The sequence below is a fragment of the Babylonia areolata genome, chromosome 4 (genome assembly GCF_041734735.1).
Source record: "Babylonia areolata isolate BAREFJ2019XMU chromosome 4, ASM4173473v1, whole genome shotgun sequence".
Classification (NCBI taxonomy): domain Eukaryota; kingdom Metazoa; phylum Mollusca; class Gastropoda; order Neogastropoda; family Buccinidae; genus Babylonia; species Babylonia areolata.
The window spans coordinates 46,223,329-46,250,663 of record NC_134879.1 but is presented as its reverse complement, the minus strand read 5'-3'; the positions used below and the strand labels follow the sequence as shown (position 1 = coordinate 46,250,663).

General features: G+C 40.7%; 1 protein-coding gene across 1 annotated transcript in view; it reads right to left on the bottom strand.

The window, feature by feature from the left end:
• The window catches only part of LOC143281470 (uncharacterized), a 158,897-nt gene that overhangs the window by 50,679 nt on the left and 80,883 nt on the right, over window positions 1–27,335 (bottom strand). The window contains 15 exon segments of the mRNA XM_076586680.1: window positions 351–404; window positions 6,033–6,053; window positions 7,129–7,229; window positions 11,188–11,202; window positions 12,116–12,198; window positions 12,654–12,791; window positions 14,043–14,094; window positions 15,330–15,464; window positions 16,933–16,992; window positions 17,930–18,001; window positions 20,567–20,659; window positions 22,666–22,743; window positions 23,745–23,842; window positions 24,560–24,745; window positions 26,848–26,954. Coding sequence (XP_076442795.1) covers window positions 351–404; window positions 6,033–6,053; window positions 7,129–7,229; window positions 11,188–11,202; window positions 12,116–12,198; window positions 12,654–12,791; window positions 14,043–14,094; window positions 15,330–15,464; window positions 16,933–16,992; window positions 17,930–18,001; window positions 20,567–20,659; window positions 22,666–22,743; window positions 23,745–23,842; window positions 24,560–24,745; window positions 26,848–26,954 — 1,293 coding nt within the window.

Sequence of the window (27,335 nt, the reverse complement as noted above, 5' to 3'; positions counted from 1 at the left end):
TTATCTTTACAAATCTGTCTTCTGTGGCAAGTTGTACCCATAAAATAAAGTAAAATAATAAAATTTATAAAAATAAAAAAACAAAACAAAACAAAAACATATGGAGATGACATAAGACATAGAAACGTCAGTCAAGGTAAAATCATGATCAAACATTATTGGCATCCAATCTGATTCATACTTACGCACAACAAACCCACATGAACACATGATGAAAAAAATGAAAAAAAAAAATCCACCGTTTACACTTGACACACACACACGATAGACACATGCGAACATTCATTTCCAAACACGGGCAAGCACCATGACTTTACTCCACCCACGACAGCAGACCAACAGCTACTCACCTGGCATGCTGTATGCGCTCATCCTCATTTGCATACGCATGCTCCAGGTCCAGACTGAAACAGGTGGACAAGGTGAGGGGGGCATGCAGCACAAGGCACAGTGTCTGTCACAACTCAACATGCACAACTACATGCATGCTTTCGCACAACACATCTCGCCCCTTTCCTTGGCACTGAAAAAAACACTGTTCTCCATCACAATGTCCACGATTGGATGGATGGATGTACAGATTAATGGACTAATGGATTAACTGATGGATGGATGAGTATCTGTATTTGTATTTCTTTTTATCACAACAGATTTCTCTGTGTGAAATTCGGGCTGCTCTCCCCAGGGAGAGTGCGTCGCTACACTACAGCGCCACCCATTCTTTTATATTTTTTCCTGCATGCAGTTTTATTTGTTTTTCCTATCGATGAGGATTTTTTCTACAGAATTTTGCCAGGAACAACCCTTTTGTTGCCGTGGGTTCTTTTACATGCGCTAAGTGCATGCTGCACACGGGACCTCGGTTTATCGTCTCATCCGAATGACTAGCGTCCAGACCACCACTCATGGTCTTGTGGAGGGGGAGAAAATATCGGTGGCTGAACTGTGATTCGAACCAGCGTGCTCAGATTCTCTCGCTTCCTAGGCGGACGCGTTACCTCTAGGCTATCACTCCACAGTATGGGTGAATGGCTAGCTGGATGGATGGATGGATGGATGGAATAATGGATGGATGGATGGACAGACAGGAGGGTAATTGAATGGATGAACTGATGGTTGTAGAAATGATCAGTGCTCATCAACCTTTATTCTAGATGATGGAAAATGATGACAGTAAACTGAAGTTTAAGATATATGTGTCTTGAGCATTCATATTCCCCTTTTAAAGTCTAAGAAATACTGCAATTGTATTAACAATAAGTTATCTCATAAAATGTGCAAAGATGGGAACACAAACATAAAACAAATAAATGCAATATTCCATCAAGATCATAACCACAGTACTGGGTCCTGCAGCATATGACTGCAGATAAAAATAATGCATCCAAGGTATCATTAAGATACAGATCCACTAAATTATACATTTAATTTTCAACACACAGAGTCAATACTGTGCAGATCCCAATGAATTTTATTCCTTTTTTTTTTTTTTTTTTTTTTTTAAACCTAGAGTTTTTGCTCTCAGTACTGGTACATGCTAGATTTTCCTTCAGTTCTTTCCATTTTAGTTAGTATGTTTTTCTATGATATCTTGATTGAATGAGTCTCCTGGTCTACTAATAACTTATGACATAGAAAGGTGAATGATGCAATATGTGTGATGCATATACACGGCATGCAACGATACACATCAATATGTGTGATGCATATACACGGCATGCAACGATACACATCAATATGTGTGATGCATATACACGGCATGCAACGATACACATTATGGGGCTTTATTACAAATACATCTCAGTCATTCACAAACAAAGGACTGCCTGCTTCTTTGAAGCAACATGCAAAATGAGTTTCTTACACTTAACACAATAATGAACAGAGAACCAATTTCACTCACAATCACTCAGGAGACATAAGTGATAAAAATCTGTGACTGAGAACTGATCCAGTTTTACAAGGCGATACAACAAACCAACCAGTTTTCAAACACACACACACACACTTTCATCCAAGGAACCTACAGCTCAAACTAAATCAAACTAAACCCCATGATATTCAAACCCTTAGCAGATTGAAAAAAAATAATTCAAAGAGATAAAAGGAGTATGGACACATAATATCATTGCCAAACAAAATAAACCACTCAATAAAAAGATTTTAAGAAAAACAAAAAAACCAAAAGACATGTACATCTAAACATCTAGGAACTTTCCTCCCCCCTCCACTTACATCACACACAGCCATTTCAGACAGGCAAAACTCCACTTTAATCCTGAAGTCAACACCAAACCATGTGTGCCAGCTATAACAACACCTTCCTCACCCCCCAAAAATCCCACCCCTACCACGGCAAGGTGAATTGGCTGACACAGAAGGGAGATAACTTTGTACTTGTTAATACCAGATAAGAAAGCCAATACCCCCTGGCCCTAATCTCTCCCAGTTCGTGGGGCCAAGGCAAGAACAGAGGCGACAATCTCAACAAGAAAAATCTGCTCTGACAGCAGTGTTTAACGATATCTTACTTCTGGTCACTCAATTTCGCAGCAAGTGAAAAATGAACATGACGGAGCCAACGTGACGCTGTTAGTCTGGCTAGAGTGAATAACTGAGAACATCTTGCACAGCAGTTTTAGCTGATTGCTGATGTAACAGGGAGGCAACGTTTCCTTCTGTCATCCCTAGAATGCTTCACTGATGGAGCTCTGTGACAGGGTAAATAACTGCAGGAAATGTGTCATCATACATACCTGAAAGACTGTAAAAATACTGGAGTTTGATCAAGAGTCAAATGCACACGGCAGAGAACAGAGACTCGCCAAACATGCAAACTCTGCACTCCAAAGGCATGGACAGCACCAGCCACAGAACTAATCCAGGTCATCCCCTTACACTAACTTGCAGAAGAACCCCAGCTGCTCCATTGTAAAAATTGGTTTACATGCACACACAAGTCAGAGATAATTAGGTTTTCAATTTTCACACTGTTCTATTTGAATTTCATCTTTCTGACTGATCTGGCTTTATTTTACTATCTTTTTTTCATAATTTCTTATTGTGTGTGGGTGTCATGGGACACTGTGCTGGCACTCTGCTGACTTTCATAGGTTGGAAAATTTTATTCCACACCTATGATTTCTGGAGTGCACATTTTCTTTACACAATAAGCCCATGATCTCCCCTGCATACACTAAACTTCATGCTGAATCATTTTACAAAGCCTTCTTCTTCTTCTTCTGCGTTCGTGGGCTGCAACTCCCACGTTCACTCGTATGCACACGAGTGGGCTTTTACGTGTATGACCGTTTTTACCCCGCCGTGTAGGCAGCCATACTCCGCTTTCGGGGGTGTGCATGCTGGGGTATGTTCTTGTTTCCATAACCCACCGAACGCTGACATGGATTACAGGGTATTTAACGTGCGTATTTGATCTTCTGCTTGCGTATACACACGAGGAGGGTTCAGGCACTAGCAGGTCTGCACACATGTTGACCTAGGAGATTGGAAAAATCTCCACCCTTTACCCACCAGGCGCCGTCACCGTGATTCGAACCTGGGACCCTCCGATTGAAAGTCCAACGCTTTAACCACTCAGCTGTTGCGCCCGTCACAAAGCCTTCTGATTCAGGCTGCACAGAAATGACCCCCCTGTTCTGACTGAACTTTATTTTCTAAGAGGTTTCAGTTATTTTATTTTGAAGGCAATGGATTCCTAAAACAAGCTGCTGACTGGAAACTTGTCTTGCATAATCCAGAAAATGTTGATTTATTATGCATTCCTTTTTAATAACTATATAACACATAAGCAGTGCACTTACTGGAGTGACCATCAGACTGATAAACATTTTTTTTTTGGGGGGGGGGGGGGGGGGGGGGGCTGGGGGGTTGGGGGTAGGGGGGGTGAAGTGTATATGCCTTCTAACAATTTTGAGCTCATTCAGTGACTGCAAAAACCACCCCAGTCTTTATAAGCACAACAATAAGCAATCAAAAAAGCAGTTATGATATCTGCCACTCCAAAGATTGATACTAATGCCAAACTATAATTTCAAATATCTACCAACAATTGTTCAATTCTACAATAAAACTGAATAATTATAAGCAAAGTGTTTGTATTCCTTTTGAACCAGACAGAAAGCAAAGCAAAATTTACCCTGAAGATTAAAAAATCACAAAGCTGAAAACTGACAAACGAAAATAATCAAACAGAAAAAAGCAAACCTACTGCAAAGTGACTTGAGTCCAAATAAGCTGCTAAGTGGCACACTAGCTATTTTGTCTGGAAATGGCAACGGAATTGTCAAAGACTTACTGTATTCATTCTAATTCACTTTGCTCAGGATCCAAGGAGAGATACACATTTGCTATGTTCACTTTTCTTCAAAACTTGTCCACAGAGCACCTAGCTCTGGAAACGGGGTATGGCTGCCCAAATGGTGAGGAATAAAGTGAAAACCATTCACAGTCAAGTGTACATGGGATCAAACCACAACCGTGAAGTACTGATGCTGCACACTCACTGAGAATACACTTCAGTCCAGTTACTCAACAAGTAACTGCATTTGGACAAATCCATATACGCTACACCACATCTGCTAAGCATATGCCTGACCAGCAGCGCAACCCAAGCTGGCAAAGCTTATCTTCAGTCAGCCAGTCTTCCTGCATAAAAATGTCTAAATAAGGAATGCACACTTCACATACGTGCATGTTTAAGCACATGCACTACTCAGGCACTGACGTCAAGCAAAATTCCAAAGCAAAACAAGTTCTTAAAAAAGACAGCCAGCATAGGTTGCACTGTTTTGTACTTCTGCTAAATCCCAGGTCTACAAATTCAATATTGTGAAAATTTCACAACAGCACATGTAAAATCAATGTCAAAAAAAGAAAAAAAAGAGAGAAAAGAACAAGTGGAAGGCAAGGGCTGGACAGTTTACAAACCCAAAAGAAACTTTAATTAATTATGTTTAATCTAACATCAATCAATTTCCAATTTTTAAAATTTCAAGCATAATGTATCCTTTTATGTCCTCTCTGTTTTCAACAGATACACTCCTTTTATGTCATCTCTATTTTCAACAGATACACTCCTTTTATGTCCTCTCTATTTTCAACAGATACACTCCTTTTATGTCCTCTCTATTTTCAACAGAAACACTGAACAAGCACAAAAGCATTAACTCTTTGAGGCCTGCACCTGATCATTGCCCTGGTATCAAAATTCGTCTCATTTAATCCATTTTTACTGTCCTACATATGCATATATTGTCAAGAAAAGGAACTAACTTCTACAGTATTTCAGTATGTGTCCACACATAAAATGGGAAAAACAGCATAATTTCTGCATTTTTCAGCATCACTATGGCACGGGACACCTGCTGAGGATGTAAACAACCCAGGGTTGAATATGTTAAGAAAAAAACCCAACAAACTGAATTACAGGCATGTGCTAGAAGCCAGGAAATGTAAAAAGGATGCGCAGTCCTAACATGACAGGTATTTATAAAGTTTCATGAATTGAGCCCACATCCATCATTCAGATCTACTGTCAGGTTTCCAGCTCATCAGTACTTAATACACTGTGTGCATTTGATTATGTTTATTTGCTCACTAATTGTTTTGTAAATATGCTGACTGATATTTTTGCAACACCCTTCTTTTAGCCTTGTTATGACATCATTTGATTTCATGGACCGGACAGGCTCTGAGAAATTCCATACAATGAGAACAATAACAACATTAAATCTCCATTACATTTTTTTTTTTCAAACTGTAGTAAAGATTTTTTGTGTGTGCATAGATTATCCATATCTATTTCACATAAATATTCAAGCAGGAACTACATACAGAACAACAACACAGGAACTTCACAACAAACACAACAACTGTCAAAGGCGCTATCTTTGCTGTTCTGTTCAGCCACGCTGATTGACAACTTTCACCAAAGCGCAGGGAAAGGAGCATGCAGGGATGGAAAATGAAGGCAGCGGGGAAACATAGTAGTAAGCCATGCAGACACTTACCAGATCTGAGCCGATTCCAGACTGGACTCACAAGAGAAAGGCACCATCCACAGTGTTAAGGCACACGAAAACTTAACAGGATATTGACATTTGTCATTTGTACAGGGGTAAATCATGATATATCAACATTCAAAATCCACACTTGTGAAAATTATGATATGTCAACATTCGTCATTCACACTATGGAAACACATGAGGCATCAACGTTCACAGTTTGGACAATCACTAATTTGATGTGATCAAATTATTTATTTAATACAGACCATCAATGATCTGATACGAACAATTCATTCATTTAATAACAAACACGCTGTGACAAAAAGAGGATGGGAAGAAAACACACAGTATATGCTTGATGCAAATTAACAGTGAAATGCTAGCTATTTAACATATATGAAGAAGAAAAAAAAGAAGAGAAAATGACACTTTTGTTGAATTTGAAAGTTTTTCGTAAATGCCCATGCAAATGTTTACATATAAAGATGAGAAGCTAGAAAAGACAGGCTATGAAACGGAACAATAACACACATCAGTTACCAAGACAACAACAAACCATAACAAAAAGCACACCACTCATCACAAACACGGCTAAGCAAACAATTAAAGATTACAGATCTACAAAGTGTAAGTGTCAGTGACATCCTTCATGCAAAATCAATCATCCAATATGACAAACTAATGTCCAGAACAAAACACTACCAAGACACAAACAAAAAAGGTTAGACAGAGAGTGACAAAGTGCTATGTTGCAGTGGGTTTGGTAGGCTTTTCGTATTTGGCTTTTTTTTTTTTTTCTTTTTTTTTGCTTTTTTTTCCATTAATTTTCTCTCCAGTGTGTGTTTCTGCAAACCAAGCCAAATACACCTGTCTAAATGATACTGTTGAACACCTGTATATGTAAATACAGACAGCATCACACATCTTCAAATAATGCAAGTGCTCATACCCATAATTCATTCACATAATGTGAAACGACCCTTGAACGTTGTGTCAGCACGACGAGGAAGCTGTGACACAAACAACACGCAGCAAACACAGTCACACATGCATGACACACAAACACACACACGTGCAGTGGGACGCGCCGTGCACTCACTTGGGGTTGAACATGCGGAGAGGAGCGGCGCGAGACAGCTCCGTGTCTGAAAGGGAGGCCAGGCTGCTGGCGGCCGACAGGAGTTCTCCATCCTGCAAGCTCTGCAACACGCCACAACAAAGCTGAAAACACACTCTTTTCCGTTTTGAATTTGCCTCCTCGGCTCGTCGTTACCACTTGTCCCTCCTCAGCGTCTTTTCGTTGCCCCCATAACCAAGTCTCGTTCTCACATGTCCTATACTTCGTTATATCCGGTAAACTCTTCTGATTAAGTTTTGTTCGATCACACTTTGATTGACACACAGCTTTTGTTAACGCTATCAATAGTAACATAAGAATTCTTTTTTTTCTTTTTTTTAATGCTATAGAGAGCAGCCATGACAGAATCAGTCATGAGTTGGGACTTCTGATCCAGTGTTTACTAGCTCTTTCATTCATGCAGCATGGTTTTCCAGTTTACAGGAATTTTACCCTTCATTCCTGGAGGCCGGAAAACCGTGCAGCAGAGAATTCCCCCTTTCCTTCCTGCAGCCTGGAAAATAGGTTCTCGCAGTAAGCACTTTGAACTTCGCGCGAGTCACGTCATCAGTGCACATCATCTATCCTAGACCGGGTCACTAGCGGGGCAGTGTTTATGAGTGAAATGGATGCCAGACACCCCCCTCCCCTTCCCTAGACCGTGGGAAAGTGGGCGCTGCTACATTCTTGCCGATGTGCTGTGTAGACACACGGACACAGAAAAAAGGAATGTGTAGAAAGTTCGGATTCTGACCAGTTTTCTGATGATAAGTTTTACAACGCTCTATCAGATAATGATTTCGATCTGTTTCAAATGAATGACAAGGAGAGAGTGCAATTAGCTGTTGCTGAAGAAGCACAGATAGCGGGTGATGAAAACTTCAAATAGTAACAAGTGTGAAAATTGTGGTGTATATTTGTGTATTAACTAGTGTGACTACTTCAAGGTATATCACACATGTCAGCTTTGTGTAGCATATTACGTGATGACTGTGACACGGACATGCATATTTAGAGAAAGTATTGTTTCTGAATAGTTTTTGTTCAAGAAATGTGTAGATAATGATCTGATTCTGGCTCAGTGACTGCTAGTGTAGTGAAAGGCATGTATTCTCTTTGAGACAAAGTTCATATCATTCACGTGATGAGGACAATAGAAGTGTTGAAAGGCATGTATTCTCTTTGAGACAAAGTTCATATCATTCACGTGATGAGGACAATAGCAGTGACAATTGTGACAGTTTTTCATGGATATGACAAGCAGTGTGGCTCTGAGATACTTATGCGGCACTACTTGGTGAGTACCTGCATGATGTGCATACACTACAAGCAAAACACTGTCCTGCATGTGGTACGTACTTGTATGCATTCTGTTTGACTCTGGACTCACCTGTTTTACACCAGAGTGTCACCCGAGGTGTCACCATATAGTGTCAACAGGGTCACAGACAACTTCTCACATCAATTCTGTACACAACAGTATATGACAATCTTAATGTATTGTAATAAGCAGTGTTGCCGAAAGTCTCCAAAATAAGTACCCTGATTCAAGCTTTCTTTCTCTTCTCTAAATCCAGGAATGAAGGGAATATATGTATGGTAGGAATCTTGAGAAAAAGGGGGAGTAATAGTTCATAGAAAAATAGGAACAAAAGAGCTAGTGATCAGGATTCAAGGACACTATTTCAGCATGGCTGAGAAAGGGACTTATCTCGGATTCTCCTCACTCCACTGTAGTGTGACTGGGTACCTGATTTCCGTCACGAAAAGGTTAAAACAGCGGAAGAAGAGGATTGGGCTGCACCTTCCTGTGTTGAGCTCTATGCACAGTGGATATCAATTCACTGTCCCAATGATTATAATTATTATATATTTATTTATCTATTTATTTATTTAGTTATTTATTTATGTAAGCTTATCCATTATTTATTCACCTTTTTTTTTTTCTCAAGGCCTGATTAAGCGCGTTGTGTTACGCTGCTGGTCAGGCATCTGCTTGGCAGATGTGGTGTAGCGTATATGGATTTGTCCGAATGCAGTGACGCCTCCTTGAGCTACTGAAACTGAAACTGTCCCAATGGCCATAAAAGGATATGGGACCTTTAACCCTTCTTTTTTTTTTTTTTTCCTTAAATCAATTTCATTTTTTCAAATAGCACTGCATTTCAATGGACTCTTCAAAAAGTTAAAATCCGCTGAGTCTGTAGAATCTGATGAACGAACTGAAGAAGGAAACCGTCAGAGGGTTTTTAGCAACTTCAGTTCTAGTGAACGCTAGCATGCACTCTAGAAAGCAGGACTATTTCAACAGAACTATTCATAGGCACATGCATTTATGTGTTGGTGTGCGTATTTGTGTGTGTATGTGCATGTGTGTGTGTGCGCGTGTGTGCGCGCGCGTGCGTGTGTGTGTGCGCGCGCGTGCGTGTGTGTGTATGTGTGTGTTTGTGTGTGTGTGTATGCGTGTGTTTGTGTGTGTGTGCATGCATATGCATGAGCGTGTGTGTGTGTGTGTGTGTGTGTGTGTGTGTGTGTGTGTGTGTGTGCGTGCGTGCGTGCGTGAATGCGTGTCTGTCTGTCTGTCTGTGTCTGTGCTTAATAAGACTGAAGGCAAAACAAGCGTTCTGGAGTAAGGGGGAAAAACAGTGCATGTTTCATGCAATACATAAGGAAAATTCAACAGAAAAAACATTGCACACATATGTTAAGACATACAAAACACTCCTTATTGAACAATAATACACATTTTCTAGTCCAGTAAAGGAAACAACAAACTAAGCATGCATATATACACAACACAGCATTTAGAGTACAAGGTAATGGTCAAATAGCACTTTTTCAAAACATGCAGAACTGCCAAGAATTAGATTATTATTAAATCCTGTTATTGAACTGTTTATGCCAGCTTACATCAGAAAACAAAGTTTATAAAAATGATACAAAATTACTTAATTAGCCAGAAAAAGTATATTAACTGTACGTTAATTACTGGCTGGAAAATAAGGCCAAGGTCAGTCACTGTACGTCTCCAGAGATGAGTATAGAGACAGCATACTGCTGCCTAGTTCATGGAGTCCTTGTGGGATAAATTCTCATGATGACTGCTGTGGTGAAAATAAAACTGTAGTAAAGTTGTTGGTATAACAAATGCATATTATGTTTCTTCTTCAAAAAAAAGAAAAAAAAGTTTTTCTGTATATATTCAGTTGGTATGCACATTCACAAACTTTATTTCATTTTATTTTATATTTCATTCTATTTATTTATTTATTTATTATTTCATTTTTATTTCTACAATTTATCACGCCATATACATTTCTTAACCCCTTGACTGTTGAAGCTCAGTGAAGGCAGATCAGGCTGGTATCAGCTGTAACTGAATTTCCTACTTTTTGTGTACCTTTTAATGACATAACTGATTCCGCTGATCAAAGGTAACATGATCTCTGGCAGAAGAAATCTTAATACAGAATGGTAACTGACATCCTGACCCGTAAACTCAGTCTTATGTCAGTGAGGTGACAGCCCTTCACTGATGAGCATGCTTGTCAGCAGCAGTCAAGGTGTTAAACACAATGCAAACAATGTTGAGTATTTTGTTTACATCTGTTCGGCGAAAAGGGGTAACGCATACAAACACAGTGAAGCGACTGATCAAAGCTAGTAGGGACTATGACTAACATGGACTGGACGGTAACAGAGATGTGGATGACTTTGAACGTCTACATGCATGAACATGCTGTCTCCCTCCCTCTCTACCCCCCCCTCTCAACATGCACAGGCATGCATACATGCACATACACTCACACACAAATGTGCACGCACGCGCGTGCGCGCGCACACACACACACACACACACACACGCACACACTTCTTTTTTTTTTTTTCAAACGTGACAAAAGACAATACAAATGTACAAATCATTATCATGAATTAGACTGTTCAGCTGAAATTATGGCATGCACTGCACAGCTTACATACACTTAAAATGATACAAGGATATTGAGGGAAGTTATTTTCAATACAAAATTAACAGCTTACCACATTTAGCAAACGCTGAAACCAAATCAGATAAACAGTGGGAAATTGTTCAGATCAACAAGATGCAAAGGGAATATATATATATATATTTTTTTTTTGGATGCACACACAGAAATGTTGTTTACAAAATGCAACAGAAAAGCAATGAAATACAAAATCCAGTTCTTCCCCCTCAAAAAAGACACACGCACACGCACATGCACACACACACACATACACGCACACACACACACAAACGCATGTATGCACGCACGCACGCATGCACGCACACACACGCACACACACACACACATTCACAATTTACAATTTTACATGGTTTGTCACCTTTAGATGATGGAAAGAAATAACTGAACATGTGTTTATCACCAACACACACACACACACACACACACACACACACACACAGATAACTGACAAAACACCTATGCATGCCATTCATGCACTAACAAGCCATCACAACAAAAACACAATGAACAATCATATCAACCCTTTTCGCCTTCTTTCAGAATATCGACACCACATCAAGTAACAACTGATAGAAGAATATTTCAGACAACAATCAAACTGAAATACAACCAGAAACAGATTTCTGACAAAAGGTAGTCTCAAACAAGTTCAAAGACATTGCCAACACAGTATTCCTTTTTCAAAAGACAGAAGACATCAGGCGGCAAAAAAAACACCAAAATCAACTGTCAAAGATATTCCGAGAACAAAGAATGTCCCCACAAACACAAAACAACAAAAATCAAGTCGTAATTTTTTCATATTTTTTGCAAAATCTCTTATGTATGTATAATGAATCCACATGTATATACACATACAAATACACACTAAAATGTGAACACACATTCGCATGCACTTGCTCTCTTTCACTTCTCTTTCAAACACCTCTCACCCCCCATCCTACCCCATTCTCTTCAGTTACCTGTCTGTGTTGTCGAAGCTTGGCAGCCTGTGCAGGGTTGTTGAAGCGATACATGTTGGTCTTTCCCAGCACAACCACATCACCTTCAAATAAAAATAAAATAAAATAAAACCTAATGTTTCCTTTATTACATTTTCTTCACAAAAACCAGCCAGAATATGCACACACACACACACACACACACACACACACACACACACACACACATATTTGTACACTCACAAACACAAATGCTTAAAATAATAGTTGCAGTACATCCCTGTTTTGTAGAAAGTGACAATGAATAATTCATGGAAGAAGAGAGAAATACAAAAACCTAAAAAAAATCAAATAAAAAAAAAAAAGAAAAGAAAAGAACAGACAGCCCTCCCTTCCACAATCCCTGACCTCCAACTTCACTCCCAACATGCACATACATAAAAACACAGATATACACACCTACAAGGAAGCACACACACACACACACACACACACACACACCAACCACACACACAAACACCCACCCCCAAGCCCCATAAAAACACTGACACAACATTACCTTGAGTGAGGGTGGTGGGTTCATGAACGACCACGCCGTTGACGGAACACTGCCCCCCACGGTGGGGGTACAGTACCACCTGCCCCCCTTCGTTCTCCACGTGACAGTGCTCCGCCTCAATGCCCGGACCCTCCAGAACTGACAGACATACATGACTCTTGTCAAGTCTAGTCACTTGACCATCTCCAAATGACGGGCGCAATAGCCGAATGGTTAAAGCGTTGGACTGTCAATCTGAGGGTCCCGGGTTCGAATCACGGTGACGGCGCCTGGTGGGTAAAGGGTGGAGATTTTTACGATCTCCCAGGTCAACATATGTGCAGACCTGCTAGTGCCTGAACCCCCTTCGTGTGTATATGCAAGCAGAAGATCAAATACACACGTTAAAGATCCTGTAATCCATGTGAGCATTCGGTGGGTTATGGAAACAAGAACATACCCAGCATGCACACCCCTGAAAACAGAGTATGGCTGCCTACATGGCGGGGTAAAAACGGTCATACACGTAAAAGCCCACTCGTGTTCATACGAGTGAACACAGAAGAATAAGAATAAGAAGACCATCTCCAAAGAGTCAGGTTAAGTCAGGTGACCTTTATCATAGAGAGTCAAGTCAAATCAGCTTTGTTATTTCCAAAGAGGTAAGTCAAGTCAACTTTACCATCTCCAAAAAGTCAAGTCAAGTCAAGTCAGCTTTGTTATTTCCAAAGTGTCAAGTCATGTCAAATTCACTATCTCTGAAGAGTCATGTCAACGATATTATCTCTGAATGGCCTAGTCAATTTTATCATCTCCAGAGAGTTAAGTCATGTCAACTTTATTACCTGTAAAGAGGTCAGTCACCTTTATTATCTCCAAGAGTCAAATCAATTTTATTATCTCCAAAAAGTCATGTGAAGTAAGCTTTATCATCTCCAATGCATCACGTCATGTCAACTTCATAATCTCCAAAGAGACAAGTCAACTAAATCTCCAAAATGCCAAGTCCACTTTATCATCTCCAAATAGTAATTCACTTGTGGTTGTGTTGCTCATGCTCACAATTCAAACTTAAAACAATATGCATTTAAAACATGTGTACATGTTTAAAATTCACATTGACACAGTTAAGAACATTGGTTTATTGTTTTACTGTCTATACACAGATACAGAAACTCATTGTTCCACATGTGCAAGAAAATATATAAATGAATAACAATAATGATAATAAATAAATGAACTGAAGCAAACTTAAGAAAGCATGTAAATTAACACACACACACACACACACACACATGCTCACACACACACACACATGCTCACACGCACACACACACACACACTTCCCCTCCTCCCATCTCTGTATGGTTTTGGGTTTTAAGACACTTTGGCTCTCCAATCCACACTCACCAATATCTTGATCTCTTCTGGCATCTTCACGTCCAATCAGCGTTGTACCTTCCTGTTTGAGAACAAAACATTTTATCAATACTAATTTTGTTATGACTTCAGACCAGTTTCCCAACCTGAAGCACCACCTGCTACCCACTCACTCATCCATTTGAAGTGTTAACCCTTACAGCACTGCTTGTTTGAATAGCAGTAGCAGTTGCCAATGCCAGACTTTTTTTTTCTGGAAAACAGAACAGTAATATTTCTTGCAGCTTGTATAAGACCATTTTCAAAATAACTTAAGTCACTAAGAAATGGTAATGTGAACTCTGCAATGCGACTGAAAGTTGAGGGTTTTGCTCCCTGGCGAAAATACTTCGACAGACAGTACTCCTTTGCAACCTCCTTCGGTGTGTAATGTGAAGAATGGGACATCAGCTCCAAATGGGTTTGTGACAGAGTGAGTTTCGAATGCCTGTGGCCAGAGGAAGAACGAGAAATGTTATTTGTACACTTAGAATACCTGTATGAATGTGAAAATGTTTTGCACATGGTAAGTGTGGGTGAATTGTGAGCTGTGCATGTTCATGTGTGTGTATGCGTATATGTATGTGCTGTAACGTCAGTCTGAGTGTATCAGAGCTCGGGTGATGTGCGTCTGTGAGACGGAGTGAGCCTTGACTGTTCCGAACATCAGGTGGGGAAAAATTAAGTTATTTCATTGTTTATTCAATGGTTTGTTGCTGGATTATTTTATTCAAAATTCAACTTATGATTGAATAGTTTGAGAAGTTAGTAGTTTTTGCTGTTGGTTTTGAAATGTTTGCTTTTTGATAAATTAATACTTTTTTTATGTAATTTATAAGACGTATTGACTCTTAAATGAATATTGTATTGTTAATTGGAAAATGGTAAGAATGCATGAGTGGTGTGAATGGGCAGTAAATATAAGAAAATAACATGGGTGGAGATATTTCTGATCTCCCAGGTCAACATATGTGCAGACCTGCTTGTGCCTGAACCCCCTTCCTGTGTATACGCAAGCAGAAGATCAAATATGCAGGTTAAAGATCCTGCAATCCATGTCAGTGTTCCATGGGTTATGGAAACAAGAACATACCAAGCATCCACCCCCCCCCCCCCCCTCCCTACCCGAAAATGGAGTATGGCTGCCTACACGGCGGGGTAAAAACGGTCATACATGTAAAAGCCCACTCGTGTACATATGAGTGAACGTGGGAATTGCAGCCCACCAACGAAGAAGAAGAAGAAGAAGTAACAGTTGGCATCTCTGCTCAACACTACCTTGAGGTGGTAGATGATGACGCCGGTGGACAAGATGTCATCATCCATGCCAATCAGGTGGGGCAGCTGGGAGTCGATGATGACGCCATAGGAGCTGGACCGACGACCCAGGCCCCGGATAGACAGGTCAGTGTCCTTCACAGCGATAAAATACATACATCATTGAACAGATAAGCGACGAAAATGAGTGGTAAACGTCTGGGAAGATTCATTTGTATGATTTATCAGCATTTCATAGAAGTTTGATACCAAACATACTTTATGTAAGTAAGTGAGAGAAAAAAAACACCCACCCACCACCACCCCTATCCCACCAGAAACGAAAAAGTATAAGTAAAAAACCATACAATATATATATATATATATATATATATATATATATATATATATATATATATATATATATATATATATATCTTGCTAATCTATATAAAAAGTGATAAATAAATAATGAATCACACATTCAAAGAATAAAATACATAATCACTGGATAATATACTCAATCACTCAAACATATAATATCAGTCAGTACCTTACATATACAATCAACCCATTTATCAAACAACCAGCAAGAACCTCATTTACACCACTTACTCAAAAGCAGATAATTGAGGGATTCATTAATATATGCTAACCCCAAATTCTTCATCAGGAACAGATGATTTAAAAATCAGGAACAAGCTGAGATTTTCAAGAATTTCAGGAACACACTTTTTTTGTTTTTTGATTCAGTGTGTTGATGACAATCATCACAGTCACCATGACATGGACAACTGTACTTGAAGAGAGTGCAAAAAGTAAGTTTTCTGTCCTTGTAAATGCAATTAATTTTATTCTTTCATGAAGATCTGGCAACATTGATTTTGTTGGGTATTTGAAGAGAGTGCAAAAAGTTTTCTGTCCTTGTAAATGCAATTAATTTTATTCTTTCATGAAGATCTGGCAACATTGATTTTGTTGGGTATTTTTTGTGTGTTTGAAAATAATTTCCTTTCCATCAGTCTCACAGCGATGTTTTCAGTTGAACACGCCTTTATTTATTATTATTTTTTTAACTCTATATCTTCCATTGTCAGTTATGGATTTATGCACATGTGCACACTGTTCAAATTACAACTTCACATCTGCCGCAAGGTTACCTTTTGAAACTTCCTCGTGTCAATACAACAACTTTCCTCATTATATACGGGCATCTGATTCTATTTCTGCTTTTTGCTCATCACTAAAAACTCATCTTTTAAAAACCTATCTATAAGCACTCTCAGCATCCTTGTTCTCCAACACCACCCATGTCAGCTCACTTTGGATGTATGTAGAGTGGGAAAGGGAGAGTGTGGGGAGGGGGGGGGGGGGGGGGGCAGGGTGTTTTTGAGAAAGAGTGGTCATAAATGTTTTATGTAACTTGTAATATTTTTCTTTCATGTAAAACGCCCTGAGTTCTTAGAGAGAAAGGGCGCTATATAAATGTACATTATTATTATCATAAGGTTAGTTGACCAGTGAAAAAAGGTGCAGCCGTTTGTTTGTTTTTTTCCCCCTATAATGCATCCACACCTGCAACAAGTATGGCTGATTCAGAACAGTAGGCATGTAAGACATTTACCTGCATCAGTGTCTGGGTCTCGTTCCACTTGTTCAGCCAGGACTGGGTCAGCTGGTTTGCCTGCAACAGGGTGGTGTCTGGTAAGTTCTTTTCATGTCTCTCAGCAGAATCAATTCAGTGTGTGTGTGTGTGTGTGTGTGTGTGTGTGTGTGCACACATGCATGTGTATGTGTGTGCATGTATGTGGTGTATGTGTGTGTGTGCATGTGTGTGGTGTATGTGTGTGTGTTCATGTGTGCATGCATGCTCATGTGTGGTGTGTGCGTGTGTGCATGTATGCGCTGGGTGTATGTGTGCATACATGCATGCGTGTGTGTGTGCTCAGTGCTTTGGCGTTAAATATATTTGGCTGCACACAATCCAGTAATGATCTTATGATGACACAACACCTTTAACTGTCCGTACATCTGTCAGCTGATGCCAGCATGTTCACTGAAAGAAGTGTGCAGTAAAAATACATTTCATTCATGCAACACAAAGCAACAGAGTTCCTTTCTCACAATGCTGTTCTCAACAGAGAAAAGCTGGTTGGGGGAAAAAAGTTTACATAAAGAACTTCACCTGCACTATTTCATCTGACATAAACAATAGTAACTGCCAAGTTCTTTCTCTTTTTTTGCCTTTTTAAAAAATTATATAATAATCACTGGGTTATTCTGTTTTATGTCAATATGATGAAATGACTGCCTCAACATCATCAGTGAATGTGTCAAAGGGAGGCTAGTCTACACTGCACTGCTGGGCACCAGTTGTCCACCTTATACTGTGAGAAAGCTTAAAGCTAACTCAACATGGCTGTTTGTTTTCTTTTTTTCACTGAAAATGTGTAAAGAAATAAACGTGGATCCATAAAAAAAATAAAATAATAAAATAAGAACAAAAAAAAAAAAAAGAATGGATGGGGAAAAAAAAGAGATGTTGATCCTTAGAATACAGATATGGAACTGAGTGCCTTTATCATGTAGACAGTGCTTGCAAAAGCTCTAAACTAACTCACCATGGCTTCGTTTTCTTTCAGCTTTTCGCTCAAAATGGCCCCGGAGTCCTGCTCTGTGGCCACCGCCCCACCCTGCACATCAGTTTCAAGGTATTAAAGTGTGCAGACAACTCTTTATTTGCTGTGCATTTATCTTTTTTTATTTTTTTTATTTTTTTTAAAGCAGTTGATCGATCATCACAGGATCAAGCCTTGACAGCCTACCCTAGTGACATGCATCTTAAGTACTCATTCTCACATCTATTATGTATCATACTTTGATATTCAATAATCATATATATATCAATTCCACATTCCTATTCAAACTATTGTGCTCACGTGCTACAATGTATAAATTTCTACCTGCAAAGACATCCCTCACATATTCAGCATTTGTATACATATATATATGCACATTATGACAGGACTTGTGATATAAGACTTTCTTGTTGTCCTTTCAAGTTCATTGTATTTGTATTGTGACATTTTCAAATATAAACACTGTTCAAACAAAGAGAAACCAACACAACTTTACCATTCCTTTGCAAACTATTGAAAGCACACCATTCATCGTTTTTGCTGACTTTAAAGTGTTCCTCTTCACAACTCTTTTTAACACGTGAGAAATATTCAGAGGTTAACTGACAGCAACATGACTGATATTTCAGTAATGAAAGCAAAAGTCACTGCTTTAAACCATGCTGAGGCAATACTTTTTTTTTGTCTGTTTTTGTTTTTTGTCATGACACCATTTATCTGATCAATATACCAGCCCAGTTTTTCTATCTGTATTCCAGCCACACTCCACTGGCACTGTTCACACAAATAAACAGGGCTGAATGTCAGTTCTTTCAAGAATGCTTCTGTCAAATAAAGTCTTTTTCTTTTTTTTCTTTTTTTTTGTACTGATTGTACCACATGAATACAACAGTACATCATGCTGCACAAGCAAAATCATAAATTCCATGACTTTAGAAAATTGACTCAACACTTATGAAACAGTACATTACGGTGTTTAGTGTGTGAAAACTAATTATCAGTGCAATGGTGTATGTATGCACTTATGTTAAGTGTGTGTGTAAGTACTTATGTTAAGTGTGTGTCTGTACTGATGTTAAGTGTGTGTGTGTTTGTAGTGCTGCTAAGCTGGTGTGTATGCACTGATGTAAAGTGTGTGTGTGTGTGTGTGTGAGCGTGTAAACTGATGCTAAGTGTGCATGTGTATATGGGTTGTTCACAAGATCAGGCTGGATCCATTTACTGTCATTTGGAAAAAAAAAGAAAAAAAGAAAAAACAATTGGGAAAAGCACCTGTACCATCATCATCACCATGTTAACTCTCTCCATACGAACAGCGAAAGAGACGCCGTTAACAGCGTTTCACCCCAGTTACCATCATCAAAATATTGCAAGCGGAAGGCTCTTATACTGAAGAGGTGAATGTTGACAAAGAATACCACACTTCTGACGACTGAAGCTAAATGTTGGGTCATTCAGACACCCACTGGACATCCGAGGGGTCTGTGTAGAGGAGAAGAGAGGGCTGGCCGTACTGAGTGAGTTAACTATCACTGCTGTTGTTGGAAAATCTTGATAGCTGCTGTTGCTCCAATGCACATGTTTACATATACCAATGCTGCATAAAACAACTCTGTATTAAATCTAAAAGCCGAGACACCCTTCTAACAAATACTCAGGCCATGCAATGGATCGTGTGCATAAACATGCCACATGTTATGATAAAAAAACAACAACATACATACACCAACGTCAAACATGCTTCATGGAGTGCTCATTAATTCATCAAAGCAATGGATCACTGATTCACAGTCTGCACATCATTTTCATTTTATGTGTCCATTATTAATCAGACAAAATTATGCACATAAGTTGTAAATGCTGTTGTGTTTGTTGTTGTTTTTTTTGTGATGCTGATATGCCTGCTGTTATTTCCATCAGTTTTGCTCCCCACCACCCACCCACCCTTTCTTTGTTTACTCATCTGCTCAGTTCCGCTGGGTTTGCTAAATTTACTTTCTTGTGTTTTGTATCAACAGGAACAGTTTTTGATATTCTGTCATCGTTCCTCACTGAAAATAGCAGTTCATGAATATTCCATTGTCTATATTCTGTCAGCATTCATCAGTTTAAAATTCACTTTCTCAAGGAGGCCTCAATGCATTCAGACAAATCCATTTACACACCACATCTGCCAGGCTGATGCCTGACCAGCAGCTTCACCAAACGCACTTAGTCAGGCCTTGAGTGCATGCATACATACTGGTTTACCTGTCAGGGTGGACTTTCTGCCACAGTATTTCACCAGAAGACAACACTCTAGCTGCCAAGGGTTCTTTTCCAGTGTGCCAAATGTGTGCTGCACACGGGGCCTCAGTTTACAATCTCATCCGAATGACTAGACGCTCAGTTTGATTTTCCAGTCAAACTTGGGAGAAGGGGCGAAAGCGGGATTCAAACCCTGACTCTCACGGACTCTTTGTACTGGCAGATGAGCCTCTTAACCATTCTGCCACCTATCATCACGGATGGTAACAGTTAATGTACACCCTTTACTGTTTTCCCCCCACCCTTCTCTTATCACACCTTGTTCCTTGATGTCAGCCCTCTTCCCCCTCCCCGCCCTCCCTGAAGGACTACCTCCTCAGACTCCACGTCCGACTGGGCGCAGGTGAGAAACCTGTCCGCGCCTGGCAGCAGGTAGAGAATTTCGTTCAGCTGAGGGCTGTGGGACTGCAACAGAACAGGGGGTGGGTGGAGGGGTTGTGAGGGGGGGGGGGGGGGGGAGAAGGGGTTGTGGGGGCGAAGGGGGGGGGGGGGTGGTGGTCTACAACTGGCCTTCTAACATGCTTCTTCCTCTCCTCTACAACATGCACCTTTCTACACAACACAACAGTCATACACAGTGGAGCTTTCTTGTGACCGAGATTTAACCCCCTTACTGCTGCTGACAAGTTTGCTCATTCATAAAGGGTGTTCAGCGCACTGAAGTAAGACTTTACAGGTCAAGATGTCAGTAGCCACTATCTATTTGGACTCCTTCTTTACAGGTCAGGATGTCAGTAGCCATGATCTTCTTCTTCTGCTGCTTCTTCGTTCGTAGGCTGCAACTCCCACATTCAGTCGCATGGACACAAATGGGCTTTTACGTGAATTACCGTTTTTACCCTGCCTTGTTGGCAGCCTTATTCCGTTTTCGGGGGCAGCCATGATCTAGTTGGAATTCTCTCTTTTGGGACCTCACTGCTTTCGATCAGCCAAATCAATGACAACACTTGAAAGAGCACAAAAAGTAGTGGACACAGCAGTTAAGGGGTTAAGAGCTCTCCTCCTTTCTTATTCTCACTCAAGGTTTTTTGCAGTGTTCTTTTTTTAAATCTTTTTTTTCTTGAAACCTGTCCAAGGTAATATTGAGTAAAATGTGACAGAAATTAATCTATTAATACAATCAAGATATGAAAATGTCTGTGACTTGGAAACTACAAATGTGATAATATTTTCTTAAACTATGAATGTGAAACAACTCTTTTGTTTAATCAATCATCTTGAAAAGTTAATTCGACATTTTCACAATTAATATTTACCCCCCCAAAAAAATCGACTTCAATGAATATAAAAATGTTTTGTATTATCTCTTTCTTTAATCAGATGTTTTTAACAATCCATTCAACTTCATTAAACAACATGCATAATCCAAGTCTGACCAACAGAGAATACATTTCCTTGTGCCCAGAGAAAGAGAAAAAAAAATCCTCATTTATACAAGGGAAGAACAAACACCAAGAGGCAAGAACCCTGTGTCACAAAACAGCTCCACTGTCAACACAAACACATCAGCACATCAAACTATCTCCAACACACTTTACATACCTTTGGGTTATTTTTGCAACCGTTTTACCTGCAATGGTGCTTACTGAGCCTCTGGCAATTGAGCTAACGATATTCATTTATTCATCAGGACAGCACATTCTGTCCTCCATTTTGCTGGAACGCAGCAGGTAATCATCACTCAATTGTCGTTTGATTTATACTTCTTTCTTGTACTGACACATCATGCATAAAAAACCAAAACCAGTTTCATAACATGCATGCATGTACATTAGGGTGTACAATGCCCTTTTCATGCCTACATGCACACTGTTGATGCATTTTTGTGAACACACACACACACACACACACACACACACAAACACACACACTCACACGCACACACAGAGCACAGCACACACTCATGCATGCATGTACACACGCACATACACACACACAGAGTTAATCTTTGTGCTGTTACATTGACTGCATACTCACAATGACAGATACATTTTGAGCAAGCATGCATGCACAGTAATTTCCCAAGTATAAATCAAAACAGTGGACAAGTGCATCTCCTGATCTGAAGGAAAAGTCCCTGATTATGTATGAGCCATGTCTGCCAAACAGGCCCCAGGCATCAGATTACCATGACGACAAAAAAAGAGAAATATTGAATATCAGAAGTCTTCATGACTACAAACTAGAGACAATCAGAACAGGTATATAAAAATGCTTGTTTTTTTGTTGGCAAGCAAGTCTAGCAACAGAACCACACCACAACACCATGAAGCATAAATCTAGTCCAACACTTCCCAAGCCAAGGAACAATGATCTGTTTTCTGGACAGCGAACAATGCCACTTCACAACTCACGACACACATCTGATGCTGGCTATAAAACCATGCACGGTTCATCTGTATTATACATACCATTCGAGCTGAAGCCAACATTTGCTTGAGTCGCTCAATTTCTTGCCGTAACTGACGAATCAGTGACACATTGTCATCCTGGGAAGAAGAAGACAAAAAATCCAAGCTCTATCATCATCCTCCTCCTCCTCCCTCATCATTACCAATATAAACAAAAAAAGTCCCAAAGTCTGTAGCCTTTCATGCCCTTCTGTCATGGTGACCTGTTTCGATACCCCTCCACTTCCGTGCTTGAGGTGAGTCTTGTCAAGGTCTTCAGTGTCAGTGGATTCATGGGGGACTGCTGTTGGAGGGACGTGGCAGCGGTCTCCACGCTGGGAGGGACGCTGACTCAGTCTGGCTCCGCGACTAAGCCATTATTGTCATCAGTAGGGGGCTTAGTAGGTGGTGTCCTAAGTAAGTTAAATCAGAACAGGCATCACTGAACACCACCGAAGTGACTCAGCAGCAGTGCAGGGTCTCCTCTGGTGTGTGGCTTCCTGGCGACCTAACATCGATCGTTCCCTGTGGACTGCCGACACTGGACCTGTGATGGACGAACCCGGGTGTGGCTGTGTATGGGTGACTGGGAATGAGCGGCGTGGGAGTAATGCCACTGAAACAGGGCAGACGACGGGGCAGCAAAAAAAAAAAAAAAAAAAAAAAAAGAAAAAAAAATCCAAGCTCTGATGGGTGTAAAGAGCAGCTGAAGAACAGTAAAGTTATAAAAATAATGAATTCTAAAAGTATACAAAAGTATGGTAAGTGCCAGTGTAATAAAAAAAACCACAAAAAAAACCCACCCCATCTTTTCTTAATCTGTGTCAAAATACATTTTGAGAAAGAAATGGTAAGTTGCATGAAATCTGCCTGGCTGAAATAAGTACCGTATTAGGATATGTGATGCAATGTAAAAAGGCACAAGAGGCTTCAGTGTACAAAAAAAATGAATCACAAGGAAAAAACACAATGGTGTATCACACCTCTTTTTATTCAACATGATCCAGCTCCATGAAAGATTCGTATCTGTCTTTAAAAAAAAAAAAAAATCAACCAAATAAACACATAAAGAGACAAAAACAGTCTTTGTTTACACACACCTCATTAATCCTGGGTTGGTTGACGATACGTTTCGCTTGCTGGGCATAGCGAAGAGTGCTGATGGTTTCATTGTAGCTCTGGCTTGCTGGGGTGATGGCTGTAATTAACAACTCTGTCTCAAGTGTCTGTATTACAATTTTCTAAAAATCAGCGCAAAATGAAACTTACGTTGCAATCACATTGAACATAGTTGATAAATCATAAATTTGAAGAAAAAAAAAAAAGGGGGGGACAGCAAACGCCATCAATCTGTGACACTTTTCAAGCTGTTAGACAGAAAGTCATAAAATGAGGTGACAACCTTTAGCCTTGTGCACATTCTGTTGCCCATTCACAGTGCAGCATAACTCAAAATCACCATCTTCCTTGGCAGTTAAGCATGCACACGCACGCACGCACGCACACACACACACACACTGTTACTAGACTCACTCAAACATACACACGCACACACACACACACACACACACTCTTACTCACTCACTCACTCACACACACACTTAACAGGCAAACGCATGCACACACGCACACACTTTTTCACTCACACACATGCACATACACACACACACACACAAAACCACACACTTACCCGTTCACTCACACACAAACACACCTGCAAACACATGCACACGCACACACTTTTTCACTCACACACATGCACACACAACACACACACACACACAGAAGCACACACACACATTACATGTCTAATATCATCAAAGTGAAAAGGCATCATAAGAAACACACACACACACACACACACACACACAGATTTCGGCATTTTTTCAAAGAAAACAAAGGGAAACAAACTCACTGGCAATCATCAGCGTTTTGGAGTTGCCTCCCAGGCTGTCTTTGAGCAGCCAGGTGAGCACGGAGTCTCTGTATGGAATGTACAGCGCGCGCGGCTTCTTGCCTCCCCCCTGAGATTCTGTGCCACTGGCGAAACTCTGGTCCGACCCCATCGTGTCGGTGCTCCATGCCAGTATGGACCTTTCCGCTGCACAGGGTGTCAAAAGGCAGGGATCTTAATAATAGTTTCAGTTTCAGTTTCACTTTCTCAAGGAGGCGTCACTGCGTTCGGACAAATCCATACACGCTACACCACATCTGTTGAGCAGATGCCTGACCAGCAGCATAACCCAACGCGCTTAGTCAGGCCTTGAGTGCATGCTTACATATTTGTGTACCTATGAAAGTGGATTTCATTTTACGTAATTTCGCCAGAGGACAACACTCTCGTTGCCATGGGTTCTTTTTCAGTGCGCCAAGTGCGTGCTGCACACGGGACCTCGGTTTATCGTCTCATCCGAAAGACTAGACGCTCAGTTTGATTTTCCAGTCAAACTTAGGAGAAAGGGCGAGAGCGGGATTCGAACCCACACCCTCACGGACTCTCTGTATTGGCAGCTGAGCGTCTTAACCATAATAATAATCATGTTAAAAAGAATAAAGATAACATAATGATTGTATTGTATTACTCTTTTTTTTTTGTCACAGTGACAGATTTCTCTTTGTGAAATTCAGGCTGCTCTCCCCAGGGAGAGCGCATCACTACACTGAGAGCGCCACCCTTTTTAAAAGAAATATTTCCTGTTTTGTTTTTTGTTTTTTTTTGTTTTCCTATCATAGTGGATTTTTCTACAGAGCCAGGAACAACCATTTTGTTGCCGTGGGTTCTTTTACGTGCACAAAGTGCATGCTGCACACACGACCTTGGTCTATCGTCTCATCCGAATGACTAGCGTCCAGACCACCACTCAAGGTCTAGTCAGGGGGAGAAAATACTGGCGACTGTGTCTGGATTCGAACCAGTGCGCTCAGATTTTCTAACTTCCTAGACGGACGGTTTACCTCTAGGCCATCACTCCACATTATGATGATGATGATAATAATAATAATCATCATCATCATCATCATAATATTAAAGAAAAACAAGAGGGAGATTTATGATGTTTTTGTATGGATAACAATATTCAAAGAGAAAGAAACATTCTACAAACATTCGTCACATGTTTTCATATGGATAAATAATTAGACAAACAAGTACTCCCTATCCCACACTAACAATCGTGTTTCTGTGCACTTGTTTGTCTGTGTTTTTGTCTGCATGTTTGTGAGTGTGTGTATGTGTATACACCTGTGTGTGCTTGCACATATGGTATGTGCATGCATGTGTACATGTTTGTATGGATGCGCATGTGCATGTGCATGTCAGCTTGTGCAGAAATGTCCGTCCGTCTGAGCGGACAACTCTATGTGTGCACATAACCACGCCTTTGTAAATGGTTCTGTATGTGCCTGTGTGTCTTTGTGTCTTATCAAATGTGGCTTTATAGGCATCAGCCTGTGCACACAGCTGCCTGGCTTGTCTATAATATGTCCATCTGTGTGTCTGGTTATGTGTCAGTATGCCTGTTAGTAAATCTGACTGCCGGTATACCTGCCTGTGCATCTGTTCCGTGTATACCAGTCTGTTCATATGTTGGAGAGTCTGTATGTCTGTGTATCTGCCCGTGTCTTTCTTTCTTTTTTATCCGATCCATCATTGTACACCATTTCAGTGGCATTATTCCTACGCAGCTCATTTCGACTCCCCCGTTCACAGCTACAAACGGGTTCGTCTGTCTCAGTCCCAGTGCTGGCAGTCCAAAGGAAATCATCCATGTTAGGTCGCAAGGAGGCCACACGTACACCTGTGTCTTTCTGTCAGCGGGTCCGCTCATCTAGTTGTGTGACCTGTCTGTGCTTCCTCCGTCTTCTGAAACTGTCTATAGGTCTGCATAATCATGCTTGTCAGGGAGAGAGTGTGCGTGCGTGCGTGCGTGCGCGCGCGCGTGTGTGTGAGTGAGTACGCACGCGTGCATTTGCATGCATGCGTGCGTCTCCGTCTCTGTGCCATTCATATGTGCATACGCTTAGACTGGATGAACAGATGGATCTGAACACTGAAAATTCCTCTTTGGAATGCAAAGCTGCTTTCCTGCACCCCCCACCCTCCCCCCCAAAACTAATCCTCCCAAAACGGGTGGAAAGCAATCCTCTTCACCACCACCACCCCCCACCCCACCCCACCCCCCTCTCTCTCCCCGCACCCCTCACCCAGCGCCTTGATGACATAGCCCAGGGTGTAGAGGGACTTGTTGATGTTGGCACCCTCCGTGATCCGCCCCTTGTAACCCGCGCTGTAATTAGGGTCTGCACGTTCGCTGGAAAAAAAAAAAAAAAAACCACATAGAGGAAAGAAAGGACATTGGTTGGGTCCAGATGGATAAGAACGAAACTGGAATGGTCATAAGCTTTTGGTAGGGGATAGGGGATGGGGGGGATTGGGGGTGGGGGGCGGGAGTGGGGTGGAGGTGGGGGGGGGCTTTGTTTTTATCTGTCGGTTTGTCTGTCTCTGTTTCGTGTCGCCCTCTACCATGCCTGCCTGCCTGCCTGCCTGTGTGTCTGTCTGTCTGTCTGTCCGTCCGTCTCTCTCTCTCTCTGTCTTCTAAAACACACAACAGATGAGCGCTCAAAACACACAATTTCGTACACTAAAATAAACGTATTCATTTATCAAAATATCTTGCTATCGCGCATGAGTC